This window comes from Sorex fumeus, unplaced genomic scaffold (assembly GCF_029834395.1).
Source record: "Sorex fumeus unplaced genomic scaffold, SorFum_2.1 ptg000126l, whole genome shotgun sequence".
Taxonomy (NCBI): domain Eukaryota; kingdom Metazoa; phylum Chordata; class Mammalia; order Eulipotyphla; family Soricidae; genus Sorex; species Sorex fumeus.
The window spans coordinates 5,892,799-5,910,140 of NW_026606183.1; the positions used below are offsets into that span (position 1 = coordinate 5,892,799).

At 38.7% G+C, this 17,342-nt stretch overlaps 1 protein-coding gene across 1 annotated transcript in view; it reads right to left on the reverse strand.

The window, feature by feature from the left end:
- SEPTIN14 (septin 14) overlaps nucleotides 1–17,342 on the reverse strand; it is a 38,193-nt gene continuing 20,851 nt past the window's right edge. Inside the window, exons 5-8 of the mRNA XM_056137661.1 lie at nucleotides 9,294–9,390; nucleotides 7,363–7,531; nucleotides 4,653–4,785; nucleotides 1–180 (exon numbers count right to left, since the gene is read on the reverse strand). Coding sequence (XP_055993636.1) covers nucleotides 1–180; nucleotides 4,653–4,785; nucleotides 7,363–7,531; nucleotides 9,294–9,390 — 579 coding nt within the window. The remainder of the gene's footprint in view (nucleotides 181–4,652; nucleotides 4,786–7,362; nucleotides 7,532–9,293; nucleotides 9,391–17,342) is intronic.

Genomic DNA, 17,342 nt, shown 5'->3' on the forward strand with positions numbered 1-17,342 from the left:
CTATTTCTTACGCTCTTTGTCCTTTTTCATATTGATGCAGAGCTGAGTTTGCAGTGTTTCAGAGGCTGTCTTCATTTTGTAAAATTCTATTATTTCTTCCTCCAATTGTCTTCTCTCTTCTTCAAGTTTAATTGTCTTCTCTTGTTGTACTCTTTTAAGATGTTCAAACTTATCCTGTAGCTATAAAACAAATATGAGACTGTGATGCAAAACACAGTGAAATGACACATCCCTAAGAATATGTGTTTTTACTTAGCCAACAAATAAATAGGTATATCAAATAAGAAATACTGAATGGGGTTCTTCTATATTTAAAACAGCAAAAGAACAATACTTTTTATAAGGGATAAGTAGTAATGCAGAAACAGAAACAATAGTGATATGAAATAACAGAACATAATGGATAGAAAGCAAAAGACAGAATTAGTATAATTAAATAATTACGAGTCAAAATACTAGTTCTAAAATACACTATTTTAATACTGTTTTATACAAAGATGAAGCTAATTACAAAACAAAAAAAAATCTGAGCTGGGAATATAGTTCAAGTGGTAAAGCCTAAATTTTGCATGTGTGAGTCCTGGGTTCAATTCTCAGCACCACCAGTACTGATGCTATGGTAACAAGAGGCACTGGGTGTAAGAGCACCCTATGGAACCCCTAAGTGGTGCTCAGTGCTGTTCCCCCCAATTAATACCATAGATGATCCTCAAGCATTACCAATTTTGCATTCTCAGCATTGCAATAAAAAATCTTGATAAGTAACATTTAAATCAAATAATGATCAATGAGAGACTAAGGTAAATAGGAAAATATATTTAAATGAAAATGGACATAGTGGGGCTGGAACGATAGTACAGCGGGTAGGGCGTTTGCCTTGCACGCGGCCGACCCGGGTTCGATTCCCAGCATCCCATATGGTCCCCTGAGCACCGCCAGGGGTAATTCCTGAGCGCAGAGCCAGGAGTGACCCCTGTGCATTGCCGGTTGTGACCCAAAAAGCAAAAAAAAAAAAAATGGACATAGAAAAAAATAGGGAAAGCAAAAAAAAAAAATGGAAAAAAACAAGGAAATACAAGCTAACCTAAAAACAATAGAATGCAATCTCCATATGTTAATAATTAGCATAAACAATAATAGGCTGAATTTACCAATCTAAAAATAGAGTGAATGACTATATGTTTTAAATTTTATTAAAGAAGCATCATTTGCAAAGTTATTCATAGCTGAGTTTTAGCTGTACAATGCTCCAGCACTAAGCCTACTGCCAGTGTCGACTTCCCTCCACCAATGTTCCCCATCCTGCCCCCCACAGCCTCCCTTCTTCACAGGCACCCTTTATTATTTTTTTAATTAATTAATTTTTTTTCTTTTTGGGTCACACCTGGCGATGCACAGGGGTTACTCCTGGCTCTGCACTCAGGAATTAACTCCTGGCGGTGTTCAGGGGACCACATGGGATGCTGGGAATCGAACCCGGGTTGGGCGCATGCAAGGCAAACGCCCTACCGGCTGTGCTATCTCTCCAACCCCCACAGGCACCCTTTAAAGCTCAGTTGTTAAATTTTGGGTTTCATTACTTCAGGGCTGGAGCAACAGCACAGCGGGTAGGGCATTTGCCTTGCACGTGGCAGACCCGGCTTTCATTCCTCCCTCCCTCGGTCCCTCTCGGAGAGCCCCGCAAGCTATCGTAGAGTATACCGCCCCCATGGCAGAGCCTGGCAAGCTCCTGGTGACATATTCGGTATGCCAAAAACAGTAACAACAAGTCTCACAATGGAGACGCTACTGGTGCCCGTTTGAGCAAATCGATGAACAACAGGAAAATGGTGCTGCAGTGCTACTTCAGTGTTGTTGACTCTGTGATTTCAATATTTAGTTCTGTCATTCCTTAACACTACTAATATACCTGAATATATATCATATGGTTGAGCCCTGCCCCCCTCGCTATTTCTCATCTGCCTCTTCCTCTCTCCTCTACTGTATTTCTTTCCTTCTTCCTATACTCTGGGGCCAAAGGTGATCTGGGCATCCTCCCTTTATACCTTTGCATTCCATCATTCAGTTATTATAAATACCACATATAAGTGATATCATCCTGTTTATCCTTCTTCTGACTTACTTAATATGGTATTTTCCAGTTCTATCTTAATAGTGCCCATCTAGACTATGCATATGAGAATTTCATATCACATATACAGAATCTCAGGATAAAAATCTGAACCAGGATCCAAGGATAATGGCTCAAGTGCAACAAAAAGTATCAATCATGCAAATGTGATGCTACCCAGATGTGTGGGGGATAGTCGCTACAGTTCTCTTTCTTGGAACTTCTGGTGTTAAAACAACAAAATAAGCACTCTCAGCCAATATATGACCCCCCAGGGAACATATGTATGTGCAAAACGATTAAAGTCTTTGACTACTGAAAAACACTATCACTGTCACTGTCCTGTTCTTCATCGATTTGCTCGAGCGGGCCCAGGAACATCTCCATTGTGACACTTGTTACTGTGTTTGGCATATCGAATACATCACGGGTAGCTTGCCAGGCTTTGCCGAGCGGGTGAGATACTCTCGGTAGCTTGCCAGGCTCTCCAAGAGGGGCGGAGGAATCGAACTCGGTTGACTGTGTGCAAGGCAAACTCCCTACCCGCTGTGCTATCACTCCAGCCCGATAAACACTATATGTACTTTAAATATTAAAAAAAACAAGCTAGTGTTCTCTTTAGTATATAAATAATTATAAATTGGTAAAAGGATAAGCTATGCAGGTAGATAACTCTCTGAAAAGATCACAATGAATCATTGAAGTTGCTCTGGTTATAATATAATATGTTCTAGTTAGGCATCATTAAATATTAACATCTGTATATATTATATCCACAATAAATGTCTAATTGAAACTTAACCATACAATTGACCCAATATACTCAATTAACTTCCCCCAGTATTCTGATAACTACTAAATTTGTCTTATAGTCTAAAACAAGAGATTCCCAAACTTATTTGCAATAAAAAATCTACCATTGTTTTTCAGATAAAACTTTACTGTGTGTCTCCTGGAATTGTATCTTCTTCAGTGACTTTAATTCTATGTTATACAGTAGGATGAAACAAATATGAAGTTTTCCAAAATGTTATTTTCTTCTTTTTCTTTATGCTTCAGCTTATCTCTGATTTTTAATCACTGGCCCCATTGTACCTGAGCCTACAACCATTACCTTCACCCCACCTCACCCTGGGAAGAGGTGTCCATACTTGTTCTAGGATCTCTATATTAGTTACAGCAATTTGCATTTTTTGTGTAAATAGTGTACAAAGTTTACCTTCTCTCCAGACCCTCCCCAACACTTTTTGTTTCTTGTATTTGGGATAAGGGTCATTTTTTCAGGTGTTAGATGATATATCATTGTTTTCATCTACATTTCCTTTATAATAGAGATGAAAAATTCATTTAAAAAATAATCATTTTAGGGGCTGGAGCGATAGCACAGTGGGTAGGGTATTTGCCTTTCACACAGCCGACCTGGGTTCGATTTCCAGCATCCCATATGGTACCCCGAGCTCTACCAGGAGTAATTCCTGAGTGCCTGAGCCAGGAGTAACCCCTGTGCAATGCTGGGTGTGACCCAAAAAGCAAAATAATAATAATCATTTTGGTTGGGGGTGCTCCTTATACAGTGACTTTCAGGGTTTTCTTCCAGCTCTTTGCTCAGGTGTCATTCCTGCTGGTTTTCAGGAGTCCGTAAGCCAAGCTAGGAATCCAAGCGTGGTCCACTCTATGCAAGAGAAGCACCTTAACCTCTGTTCTCTTTCTCTGGCCATTGACCTCTTTTCATGTGCCTGTTCATCGAGACATTTTATTTGAATACATATTTGTATTCAATACATAAATTGAATATATAAATTATCTGCCCATTTAATTATGCCCTTTATTTTTTAAATTTTATTATTTTTTTGCTTTTTGGGTCACACCCAGCAATTTTCAGGGGTCACTCCTGGCTCTGCACTCAGGAATTACTCCTGGCAATGCTTGGGGGACTATATGGGATGCTGGGGATCGAACCCGGGTCGGCCGCATGCAAGGCAAACGCCCTACCTGCTGTGCTATCGCTCCAGCCCCTCATGCTCTTTATTTTTGTTGTTGAGATTTATGAGTCTTCATATATTTTGAAAAATAATTGCTCATCATACAATGATGTGAAAGTATCTTTTCACACTTGATAGGGTTTTTAATTTTTTGATGATAGCTTTTTCCAAAACCTATGTGAATGCAATAATTTTTGAAGACTAAGGAACATTATCCAATAATAGTAACTAAACTTTGAAAGTAAACCCATAAGTTAATAGAACATCTAAAATTGAATTAAAATTGGGTACTGAGGAGAAGATGTGCAGCTCTTGAGTTTTATTCCGAGCGCCACACACCCCGTCCTCCCCACTCCATCTGCCAAGCACTATACAATGTATCTTCAGTGGTCCTCTAAGCATCACTGGATGTGGCAGACATTGCCGGGCCCAAGTAGCACCTGTTTCTTCAGGTCCAAAGCACCAGGCCTAATGTCACTAGAAATAGTCTAACATCCTCTATCTCTGTGGAGTGTGGTGTGGTCTTATACTAAAAAGTATAGCAAAACAGCAGTACTTACCTCTTTTTCAGCTTCTTTAAAATTTGTTTCTTTTTCCTTTATTCTCTGCATGAACTTTTGTTTCAACTCATCTTCCTCCCTCATACATTGATCAAAGAACTCCTGCCTTTTGGCTTCATATATTTCTTGAAAACTAAGAAGAAATTTTATTATTTTCATATTAAAAGCCTCATAAATAAGCATTAAAAATAGGCATTTATGTTAAGTACAATATAAGTACACTTACAATATTTTCATATATACAGAATTAGAAATTTCTACATAAAAGTATAAAAATTGAAGTACAATAATTAAATATGTGTATATATTTTGAGTTCTAGACTCTTGAAGCACTTTTATCAGTGATTTCCTATTCCTGCAATATATGATTTAATTAAGACAGTCAGTTCCATTTTGGATTGACTTCAAAGAATCATAGCTGATGTAACTGGATACAGGAGCTGTCATACTTTTGCAATACAAATCATTACACTTTATTTATTTATTTATTTCTTATATTTAAGTATTTATTTTATTAGTGAAACACCATGAGGTTCAGTTGTAGACTTACATATTTTTGTATTTGGGTTTCAGTTATACAATGATCAAGTACCCATCCCTCCACCAGTGCCCATTCTCCACCACCAATGAACCCAGTAGCCCTCCCACCCCCATCCCACCCCACCCCACCTCTATGGCAGGGAATTCCCTTTTGCTCTCTCTTTACTTTAGGATGTTGTGGTTTGCAATAGAGGTATTGAGTGACCATCATGCTCAGTCTATAGTCTACTTTCAGCACGTGTCTCGCATCCCAAGAGAGTCCTCCTTTTGTCCCCCTTTACTTGGTGTTCCCTTCTCTATCTGAGCTGCATTTTCCCCCAGCATGTGCTACCAGCTTTCAAGCCATGGAACAGACCTCCTGGTACTTATCTCAACTATTTCTGGATTTTCGTCTCCCATTCTGTTACTTTATATTCCCCAGATGAGTGTAGTCTTTCTATTTTTGTCCCTCTCTTTCGGACTCATTTTGCTTAACATGATACTTTCCACGTAGAACCACTTGTTTGAAAATTTTATGACTTCATCCTTTCTAACTGCTGCATAGTATTCCGTTGTGTGGGTGTACCAAAGTTTCTTTAACCAGTCATCTGTTCTCGGGAACTCGGGTTTTTTCTAGATTTTGGCTATTGTGAACAGTGCAGCAATAAACATACAAGTGCAGATGTCATTTTGATTATACTTTTTTGCCTCTCTGGGATATATTCCCATGAGTGGTATTGCTTGGTCAAATGAGAGCTCAATTTCTAATTTTTTCAGAATCGTCCATACTGTTTTCCAGAAGGGCTGAACCAGTCGGCATTCCTACCAGCAGTGAAGGAGGGTCCCTTTCTTGCCACATCTGCACCAACACCGGTTGCTTTTGTTCTTTCGGATGTGGGCCAGTCTCTGTGGTGTGAGATAATATCTCATTGTTGTTTTGATCTGCATCTCCCTGATGATAAGTGATGTAGAGCAATTTCTCATGTGCCTTTTAGCCATTCGGATTTCTTCTTTGAGAAAGTTTCTGTTCATTTCGTCACCCCATTTTTTGATGGGGTTGGATGTTTTCTTCTTGTGGAGTTCAACCAGTGCTTTGTATATCTTTGTTATCAACACCTTAACAGATGGGTATTGGGTGAATATCCTTTCCCATTCTGTAGATTGCCTTTGCATTTTGGTCACTGTATCTTTTGCGGTGCAGAAGTTTCTTAGTTTAATATAGTCCAATTTATTTATCTCTTTCCACTTGGTTGGTCAGTGACATGTCATTTTTGAAGAGGCCGTTAGACTCAATACCGTGGAGGGTTTTTCCGACCTTGTCTTCAATGTACCTTATGGATTCTGGTCTGATGTTGAGGTAATTGAATCAACTGTGAGATAGACCCTTACAAATCTGTTCATGATTAGGTTTCAGTCATACTGAAACACTAGATTTCAGCACCCATTCCTCCACCAGTGTACATTTTCCAGCACCAGAGTTCCCAGTTTCCCTCCTGCCACCCCTACCTTCATTCTATTTTAATATAGTGACCATACGTTGCACTGAAACTTTTACTTTTCTCCCACCAAATAATAGTTCTTAAGATCCCTTCCAACTTTTTTCAACCTGCTAATATTTTTCATCCCTTTCTGATACATATCTACCCATATACAATATTAAAAAAGTAACCAGAGAGGTAGCCCAACATGCTAGAGCATATGCCTTGCAAGTGCCTGAGCCAGAGTTTGATCTCTGCACCCTAATCATCACTGCCTGCTGTGATTCTGACAGACTTTAAAAATCACAGATTATGAGCAGTATCACTAAGCACTGAGCCATCTCTCTTAGTTAGCTGAATAACACCAAAATCACCACTGGGCTCATGAGCATTGATTCAAAAGTTCCTCAACAAGATAAAAATAAAAATACACAAAAAAGTTAAATATTTTTCTTTTTAGTACACATTTTAGCACATACATTTGTTTGATACTGTATTTCAGTATATAATGAACATGATGTTGTCTTATATTTATATTACTAACTTTCTCCATATAAGTCTGAAGATAATTTTAAGAACCCAAAATTTAAGATTTCCCACTTATTATTTAAGCATAGTTATTCTCACTCCCAAACGATTCAGGGGATTTTCCTATTTGCTTCCATAGTGTTTACAAAAGCAGAGAAATGGATCCTTGCAAGATCGCCACTTACCTAACTGGCTGGTTGTCTGGGCCCACTTCAGTAAAACCCATTTCCTGCAATTTATAGTACCTGTAGAGTTCATAATGTCTAATGTGAGTCTGTTCTTTCAAGTCTTCCATATTTGTACAAAGAAGCATATCCCGAAGCTTAACAAAGTCACAGTGATTTTCGTTTTCCACTAGGCAGAAAAATTAAACCAGAGAACTTATTAGTAACATCTAGCTTTCAATAAGTATTTTCAAATTAAATTCATGTGATAAAATGATTTATTATAAATGTATAAGTATATAATTTGCTGTTATATAATAGCAAAGTATTATTTTGGTGAGTAGCTATAATTCTTTTCACCACGAAAATAAGGTTACATGCTAAAATTTTAAATAGAATATTGATAGACTAGAAAATCTGCTTTAAATAATAGATAAAAGTGAAATAACATGTTGGGATAACATCTGACATAGATAATAATTATGTTAGTATTTTACAAAATTTCTTCAGCACATTTCACATATATATATCAAATAATGCAATAGAATTTCACTGAATTAAAAAATTCCATTAAATTTGTAATCATAAATGTCTTAATAATTATGAATAGCTTTGCTATCAAATTTTATGTATATATCACATTCCTAAAACTGAATTAGTGAATATTTAAAGTCAATTAAAAACCTCACGTGGTTCTGTCCTGTACCTGTCATATGTTATGCACAATATATTATGCATAGTTACTTCTGATATTGTAAGTTAATTAAATATTTATTAAAATATATAGTTTAAATTATGTTCCATAAATTAAAAGTTTTCTAATATATTGCTGTTGGGGAGATAACTCAAAGGATTGTAGAGTGCATAATCTGCATTCAGGAGCCTGGATTCAATCCCTTTCATCACATAATCACCCCAAGCATGCTGGAAATGACTTCCAAGCACCAAGCCAGTAGTAGTCATCATGTACTAGCACTCCTAGTACAGCCCTGTAATAAGTCAAATTTCTAATGCATTTTAAGTATAAAAGAGTGATATGTAAAAATGTTTTTAAAAATAACTGGGGCCAGAGAAATAGTAGAAGGGTCTGGCTGACATGTGGCTGACCCCAATGCTATCCCCAGCACCACGTGACTCCCAAGCACCACTGAAAGTGGCTTCGGTGTAGAGAGTCAAGAGTAACATCTAAAACTTGCTAGTAGGACGCCCCCAAAAAGAAGAGAAAGGGGCTGCAGCGATAGCGCAGCTGGTTCGGCATTTGCCTTGCACGGAGCCGACCCAGGTTCTATTCCTAGCATCCCATATGGTCCCCCGAGCACCACCATGAGTAATTCCTGAGTGCATGAGCCAGGAGTAACCCCGGTGCAATGCCGGGTGTGACCCAAAAAGCAAAAAAAAAAAAAAAAGAGAAAAATAACTATAAAAATTTTAAATTGTTACAGGTAGAGAGAATTTAATCCTTAATAACTCATTTTGAACAGATGAACCAGATCCATGTAGAAATTAAGTAATAGTAATATACAGATATAATTTATTCCTAACTATAATTATTTTTTAATATTTGACATCCTTTTTTTCTAGAAAAATGTTAAATGTATTTTTAAATATTCATGTAATGATTAAAACAATACTATTTATGCAGCTACTTTTAAAAAAGTACTTTATTCAAAGCATTTACTAGCATTCTCAATATGATAGTTTGTGCATAAAAATAACATGCAGGAGGCATAATAGAATAAGTGAGGAAGCTCTATGAATTTTTCTTCCAAAAGTACCATTCAGAAAACTATGAGAATAAATAAATAATAATCAGAATATACACCATTTAAATACAACAGAATATGTGATTTTACTATTTATCAAGTTACCCAAATTAGTTATTGCTAAAATAAATGTTAATATATACATTAAAATAATTTCAAAACAACCTTGCACATTTTCATCGTATTTACCTTGTAAAACTCCCCAAGGGTACTGACGACCTCTGACTATTCTTTTTCCAACTTTCACTTCATCCATACTCCCTACTACAGCAAAAGGTAAATACCCCTATAAAGTAAGAACAATATCAATCATTTTCCCTTATCAAAATTCTCTCTGCCTTGAATAATGAGCAACTATGGCTCATTATTCAATTCTCAGATAAGAATATCATAATGCAAATATCATAAATACACTTATCCTGTATCTTCAATGCATAGAGTTTTCTATGGCATGTATTCTTTTTTCTTTTTGGGTCACACCTGACGATGCACAGGGGTTACTCCTGGCTCTGCACTCAGGAATTACCCCTGGTGGTGCTCAGGGACCATGTGGAATTCTGGGAATCAAACCCAGGTCGGCCGCATGTAAGGCAAACACCCTACCCACTGTGCTATTGCTCCAGCCCCTCTATGGCATGTCTTGACTCTAATCACTAAAGACTGGTTCTGAATAAGGCCAGCATGTCTGCAGCCTCAACACCCAGTGATGCCAATTCCAGTAGGTCACAGTGGCTATGGTCCCAACCTTATGCATATCCCTTTGCACCTACATTCCTGACTTCCTGAATGGCCTTTGGAACCAGCCTATATACAGTTCTTCATGTCTTTGGCACCAACCCACAGCAAGTTCCACTTTCCTTAGCATAGGAAGCATAGGAAGAACTTGAGATAGAGAACACAGTTTAGATTGCCCCCCTCCCTACCCCACTTGCCACATTCACAGGCACTTTACGAACTTTGTTGATTGCAGTTTAGATCTCAAGTTTTCAGTGTTGTTGAGTCTGTGCTTTGGATAGATATCTCTTCCACATCATCAGTGTAACTGAAGTCCTGATCTCTGTTCCTCAACGACTTCTCTTTCTCTTCTTTCTTTGGTTTCTTTCATTTTCTTCCTTCTCCTCTCTAAACTGTGGAGTCAAGGGTGAGCTGGGCATCATCTCCTTACTACCTTACATTTCCTCATCCAATCATTCTTTATACCACAGATGGGTAAAATAATCCTTTGTTTGTCTTTTTTCTTCTATCTTACTACATGCAATATGACATCTTCGAGTTCTAACCAGGTTGCAGTAAATTGCATGAATTCATCATTCCCTGAAACTGCATAGTATTCCACTGTGCATATATACACCACATCTTCATAATCCGTTCACCTGTCATTGGACACCTAGGTTGATTCTACATTTTAGCTATTGTTCAAAGTGCTGCAATGACTAGTGATGTGCATCATTTTGTATGAATGATTTCTTGTCCTGGGGTATTTGCTCCAAAGTGGAATTGCTGCTCAATTCTAAGCTTACTGAGGACTCTCCATACTGTTTTCCACAGGGGTTTAACCAGACAGCATTCCCACCAGCGGTGGATGAGATTTCCTTTTTCACTACATCCCCACTAACACAGATTGTTCCTACTATTTTTGATATGTGTCATTCTCACTGGTGTGCGATTTTTGTCTTATTGTCATCTTGATTTTGATTTCCTTTAATGATAAGTGGTGTACTTACTAGCCATACACCTGTCTCACTCTGAGAAATGTCTATTCATTTCCTCTCCCTATTTTTATAGGATATTTAAAATGGAATTTTAAAATTTTAAAGAGGTTTTTAATTTTTTTTGTTGATCTTTGTATTTTATATATTCTTTGGCCACACAGAATCTCTTTAATTTAATGTAGTCTCATTTGTTTATTTTTAATTTTGTTGCTTTTGTCAGTGATATCACATAATTGAAGATGCCTTTGAGGTACAAATATTGGAGCATTCTGCCTATACTTTTCTCAATGTACTTTATAGCTTCCAGTCGATCTCACGGTCTTTGATCCACTTTCAATTGACTTTAGGGGTGAGATATGGATCCAGCTTTAATTTTTTACACGTAGTTTTCCCAGCATCATTTGTTAAGAGGCTATCTCTACTCCACTTCATGTTTTTAACTACCTATTGAAAATTAACTGTCCATATATATATGGTTTTATCCTTGGGCATTTGATTATGACCTATAGATCAGAGAACCTATTTTTATTCTAGTACCATGATTTATCATATATATACTATTTAATATACATACACTATAACTTCATAATACAGTTCTAAATTTGATAATGTGATATCTCCTAATTTATTATTTTTCAATATGACTTTGGTTTAAGGTATCCTGAAAAATTAAATGAATGTAAATAAAAAGTCAGCACAAATGCTGACCGACTTTGACCGGGAGTGTGGAAAGGTTGGATTACAGCTGAATCTTACAAAGACAATGTTTATGAGAAACAGCCTTATTCCTGACGCTCCATTCGCTCTCAACGGAACCACCATCTCCGAATACAACAGTTATATATACCTAGGTCGAGAAATCAACATGATGAATGACCTGGCACCTGAGTTGCGCAGGAGGAAGAGAGCAGCTTGGAATGCCTTCAAGAGCGTTGAAGAAATAACTAAGAAGACAAAGAACCTCCAGCTACAAGCACATCTTTTCGATTCCACTGTTCTTCCTGCATTAACATATGCCTCAGAGACCTGGGCCCTACGAAAACAGGATGAGAATGCTATTCGGGTCTCTCAAAGAGGAATTGAAAGAGCTATGCATGGAATATCACGATTCACTCAAATGAGAGGTAGAATCCGGAGTTCTGATCTCCGTCAACGCTCAAGACTCAGGGACGCTGTCTCATTTGCCAAGGCATCAAAAATCAGATGGGCTGGACACGTAATGAGGTTTACAGACAACCGCTGGACTAGAGCTATTATTGACTGGATTCCACGGGGATGTCAAAAGATCGCGTGGACGCCCACCTACAAGATGGTCAGACTTCTTCGTCAAGACCCTGAATGATCGGTTTGAGGCTCTGCATGTTCCTAGAACGAACAGATGCCATTGGGCTACGCTAGCACGTAACAGGGATGAATGGAGATGTTACTGGCACCCGCTCGAGTAAATCGATGAATAACGGGGGATCAAGTGATCAAGTGATGACTTTGGTTATTTTGGGCTTTTTCTGATTTCAAAAAAAAAATTTATTACTGGATTTTCTAGGTCCTTGAAGAGCATCATCTGAATTTGGATAGGTATTCCGTGTTGTCTTTCAAGAAAGACTGAATCAGTCCACACTCCCACCAGTAGTGAATGAAGGTCCGGTTTTCCCCACAACTGGTTGTTGTTGATCTTTGTGATGACTGCTAGTCTTTCTGGTGTGTGATGATATCTCATTGGTATTTTGATTTGCATCTCCATGATGGCTAGTGATATAGAGCATTTTTATATGCCTTTTGGCCATTTGTATTCCTTCTTTGGAGAATTTCTGTTCATCTCCCCATTTTTGGATTACTTTGGACATTTTTCCCCCTTGTATCAGTGCTTTATATACCTCGGGCATTAATTAACCCTTTATCAGATAAGCGGGTAAATAATTTCTTCTAACCTGTGGGCATTTTTTGTACTCTGGTCATTGCTTCGAGGTGCAGAAGCTTCTTAATTTAATGCAGTCCCATTTATTTATCTTTGTCACCACTTGCTTGGTCAGGGGCATTTTATTCTTTTTTTAAATAATTTATTTATTTATTGAATCACTGTGGGAAAAGTTACAAAGCTTTCAGGTTTAGGTCTCGGTCATGCAAATATCAAACACATTTCCCTTTACCAATACTTATTTTTCATCATGAAGAACCCCAATAAACCCCAACCCCCACCCCTCCCAATGCCTGTGAGGCAGATGAATTCTAGTTAACACTCTATCTACTTTGACTAGATTCATTGTTTCAATAAAAGATGCACCATTATTATTTAGAGTTTACACCCCAAATCAGACCCGCTGAAAAAGCGTTGTGAAATGATTTGCTTTCTACAGCTGGGTTCAAGAATTAAATGATGTTGCGCGGCCGCTAACGTGGCCACACGGTTTTGGATTTCTGCTATTTTGCTTGTTAACCCTGAAGTATTTCTACTGAGAGTCAGATAATTAAGAGATTGGTTTCTGTGCTCTGGAGCCATGGCCGTGCCGGAGAGCCGCTCGTGGGGGACAACTGGTGACCTCGGTAAGGCGTGAAGGACGTGCTGGAAGGCCCCCCTTCCCATGAGGTTTTAGTCGCCCCATCACCACTGGCTCATACCTGGCTCTCCACAAGGCTCCCATGTGGCTGCCATCTTTCTTTCCAGAATGGGGCATTTTGTTCTTAAAGATGACTCTAGCTTCAATGCCAAGCAAGAGTTCTGTCTGTATTTTTCTCTATATACCTTCTGTATTCAAATTTTATATCAAGGTATTTAATCAATTTTTTGAATCAATTTTTATTTTATTCTGTGCATAGTGTTAGAAATAGAAAAAGATCTGAGTTCAGTTTTTTGCATGTAGCCCACTAGTTTTCCCAATACCACTTGAAAAGACATTCTTTGCTCCACTTCATATTTTTTTACTCTTTATCAAAGATTAACTGATCATATACCTTTTCTTTTTTGGATTTTCAATTATCTTCCATTGATTTGAGTGCCACTCAAATTCAGTACCACACTGTTTCTACTGCCACTTTATAGTACAGCTTGAAGTGGAGAAAATGATGCCTTTGATCTTATTATTTTCAAGGATTGCTTTAGCTATTTGAGGGGTGGGAAAATTTTCATACAAATTTCAGAACTGTCTGATCTATTTCTTTAGAAGTGTTGAGAATAGAAGTGATGAGACTGGTCAAACCTGTATTGTGCCTGCCTTTAGCTTTTTCCCATTGAGTATAGTATTTGCTCTACTGGAGTGTTAGGAGTGTTATTCAGGAGTGTTAGCTTCTTCTATTTCCTTAAAGAGCTTGAAAAGAATTGGCAGGATTTTTTTTTTTTTTGCTTTTTGAGTCACGCCTGGTGATGCTCAGGGGTTACTCCTGGCTCTGCACTCAGGAATTACTCCTGGCGGTGCTCAAGGGACCATATGGGATGCTGGGATTCAAATGCCCTACCGGGCTGTGTTATCGCTCCAGCCCCAGCAGTAAATCTTTAAGGGTTTGAAAGAACTCTCTAGGCCTGGACTTTTGTTTGGGGGAGAGCTTTCTTTTTCATTTTGGGTTACACCATGACATATTCGATATGCCAAACACTGTAATAACAAGTCTCACAATGGAGATGGGCCCATTCGAGCAAATCGATGAACAACGGGAGGACAGTGCTACAGTGCTACCCAGAGATGCACAGGGGTTACTCCTGGCTCATACACTCAGAAATTACATCTGGCGGTGCTCAGGGGACCATATGGGATGCTGGGAATCGAACCCAGGTCAGCTGTGTGCAAGGCAAATGCCCTACCAGCTATGCTATTTCTCCAGTTCCCTGGGGGAAATTCATTGCCTGATCTGAAACTTTATTATAAAACTATAGTGATCAATATAGCATAATCTGGAATAAGGAAAGACTCTGATCGATGAGTACCCAAAGACAAATCCCCAGATCTATGGTCAACCAATTTTCAACACAGGAGCAGAGTAATGAAGTGGAGTAAAGATGGCCTCTTCAACAAATGTGAAATCTGGATAAACACATGAAAAAATATTGAACCCAGATTCATGTCTCAAACAAAAAGAATCAAAGAGGATCAAAGACCTTATGCTCAGACATTGGCAAAACACTTTGAGATTTGGACCTCAGAGATATGTTCAAAGATACAATTCCATTGGCAACGGAAGCAGAAACAAAAATAAACAAATGGAATTACACCAGACTAAAGAAACAGGGGTGAGCATTATGTAATTATTTAAAAATTAATGTAGTAAGCCCCACATGCCACAGCTGCCACCATGTAAGCAACAGCCCAACTTCACAGCTTTCTGACTAATCTCAGAAGAGATGCCAAGTCAAGCTGATGCTACTCACATGTATGCTGCTCTTCAGGCTTAAAACTCTGGGTCCCCCTCTGGAAGATTGTGGGCTGAGAATCCCCTTAGTTCTATAGATCCTGCAGCACTTGGAGTGCATAGCCACATACACGGCTGCATGACACCTCTAAATTCCAAAATACTGATAGCCCAGGAGGAGCACAGCAAATTAGATGGGAAAGTAGCATAGACGTTAACTAAGCTCGGACAAAAACAACAAACAGAAGGTTCAAGCAGCAGCACACAGCTCAGTAAACTCTCAGAAAATGACTTTAGTAACCCCATTGTGACACAGTGACTATTTTCACAAATTTTATTTTATGGAAATATGTTTTTAAAAATTCAATTTGCCATTATGTTGTAACAAGCAGTATAAAATAAATTATTTTGTGTCTGCGTAGGAGGCTGGCTTGAGAGAAAAGCTTGGGACAATGTGGAGGGAAGGTCACACTTGGTGATGGTATTGGTGTTGGAACATTGAGTTCCTGAACACTGTACTCTGCCCCCTCAGAGAGCCCGGCAAGCTACCGAGAGTATCTCGTTTACACGGCAAAGCCTGGAAAGCTACCTGTGACGTATTCGATATGCCAAAAACAGTAACAACAAGTCTCACAATTTGTTGTGAGACGTTACTGTTGCCCACTTGAGCAAATCAATGAACAATGGGAGGACAGTGCTACAGTGGTACAATATATACAAAATTGTATTATGACAATTTTCTAAACCATAGTGTTTATAGTTTAAAAATTTAAAGAAATTAGTGTATTGAGGAGTAAATACTTATTTATATGTGTATATATATATATACATTCTATGGAGAAACATCAGTATGTATCAAACAATTACTATCAAGGCTGAAGAGGACATCAATAACAGTATAAAATAGTAGGGAAATTTAATACTCCAATCTCACCATTCTATAGATAAAACAGAGAGTAAATCACTGAGTAAGCATACCCTTAAATGAGAACTTGGAAAATAAGGGTTTTAATTAACATTTACAATACCCTCCAAAAGTCAAATGCTCCTCCAGTATGTATAGAGGAGTCTCCAGGGTAACCATATTCTAGGACAAAAATCAACTAAATGAAGTTATGAAGATTGCAATCATATCAAGCATTTTTTAGGATCACAATGGATTGATGCTATAAATTTTCTGCAAATCTGGCAAAAATTCAACCATGTGGGGATGAAGAGATAGTCCAACAATTAAGGTGCTTGCTTTGCACCTGGCGAACTCCAGTTTGATATCCAACATTGCATGCGGTTCTAGTCAGGAGTGATCTCTGAGCACAGAGCCAGTAGCAAACCTCAAGTACCATTAGGTGTGGCCTCAACATCTCCCTCAAAATGCAAGTATTTGGAGTGAGGGAGATCAGTCACAGAGGTGGACCGATCAGGCACTGAGCACCAAGTTTAATCCCCAGCACTGAGTCTGAGCGGTAGCCCATTGCCAGGCTCAAGAACTGAACCCTAGGGGTTGGAGTGATAGCACAGCAGGTAGGGTGTTTGCCTTGCATGTGGCCAATCTGGGTTCGATTCCCAGCATCCCATACGGTTCCCTGCGCACCGCCAGAAGTGATCCCTGAGTGCAAAGCCAGGAGTAATCCCTGAGCATCACCGGGTGTGACCCAAAAAGCAAAAAAAAAAAAAAAACCCCAAAAACAAAACCTGAACCCTAATGCATGCAAGGTGGGAGTCTTTTCTTTTTTGGCGGGTTGTGAGGAGTGAGGGGGCAGCACACCTGAAAATGTGCAAGAGTTACTTCTGGCTCTGCGCTTAGGAATCACTTCTGGTGGTATTTGGGGGACCACATGGGATGCCGGGGATCAAACAGGGTCAGCCACATACAAGAAAAACACCTACCTACTCTACCTTCAATCTAGCCTCTCAAGGTAGAGTCTTGCATGGAGTGGTCCCGATGGCCCCAAGCAACATGGGGAAGTTTAATATAACAAAAACTATTCAGAATGGGTCCAATGGCAGCGCTCCACTAGTGGTGAGGTTGGTGTGTAACAATTAACCCCTGAGACATCTGGTTACACTTGTAAACCACTGTTGCCTCAATTTTTTTTTTTTTTGGTCTGGGGGGTCACACCGAGCAGTAGGTGCTCAGGGCTTACTCTTGACTCTGCACTCAGCAATCACTACCAGATGGGATTATAGG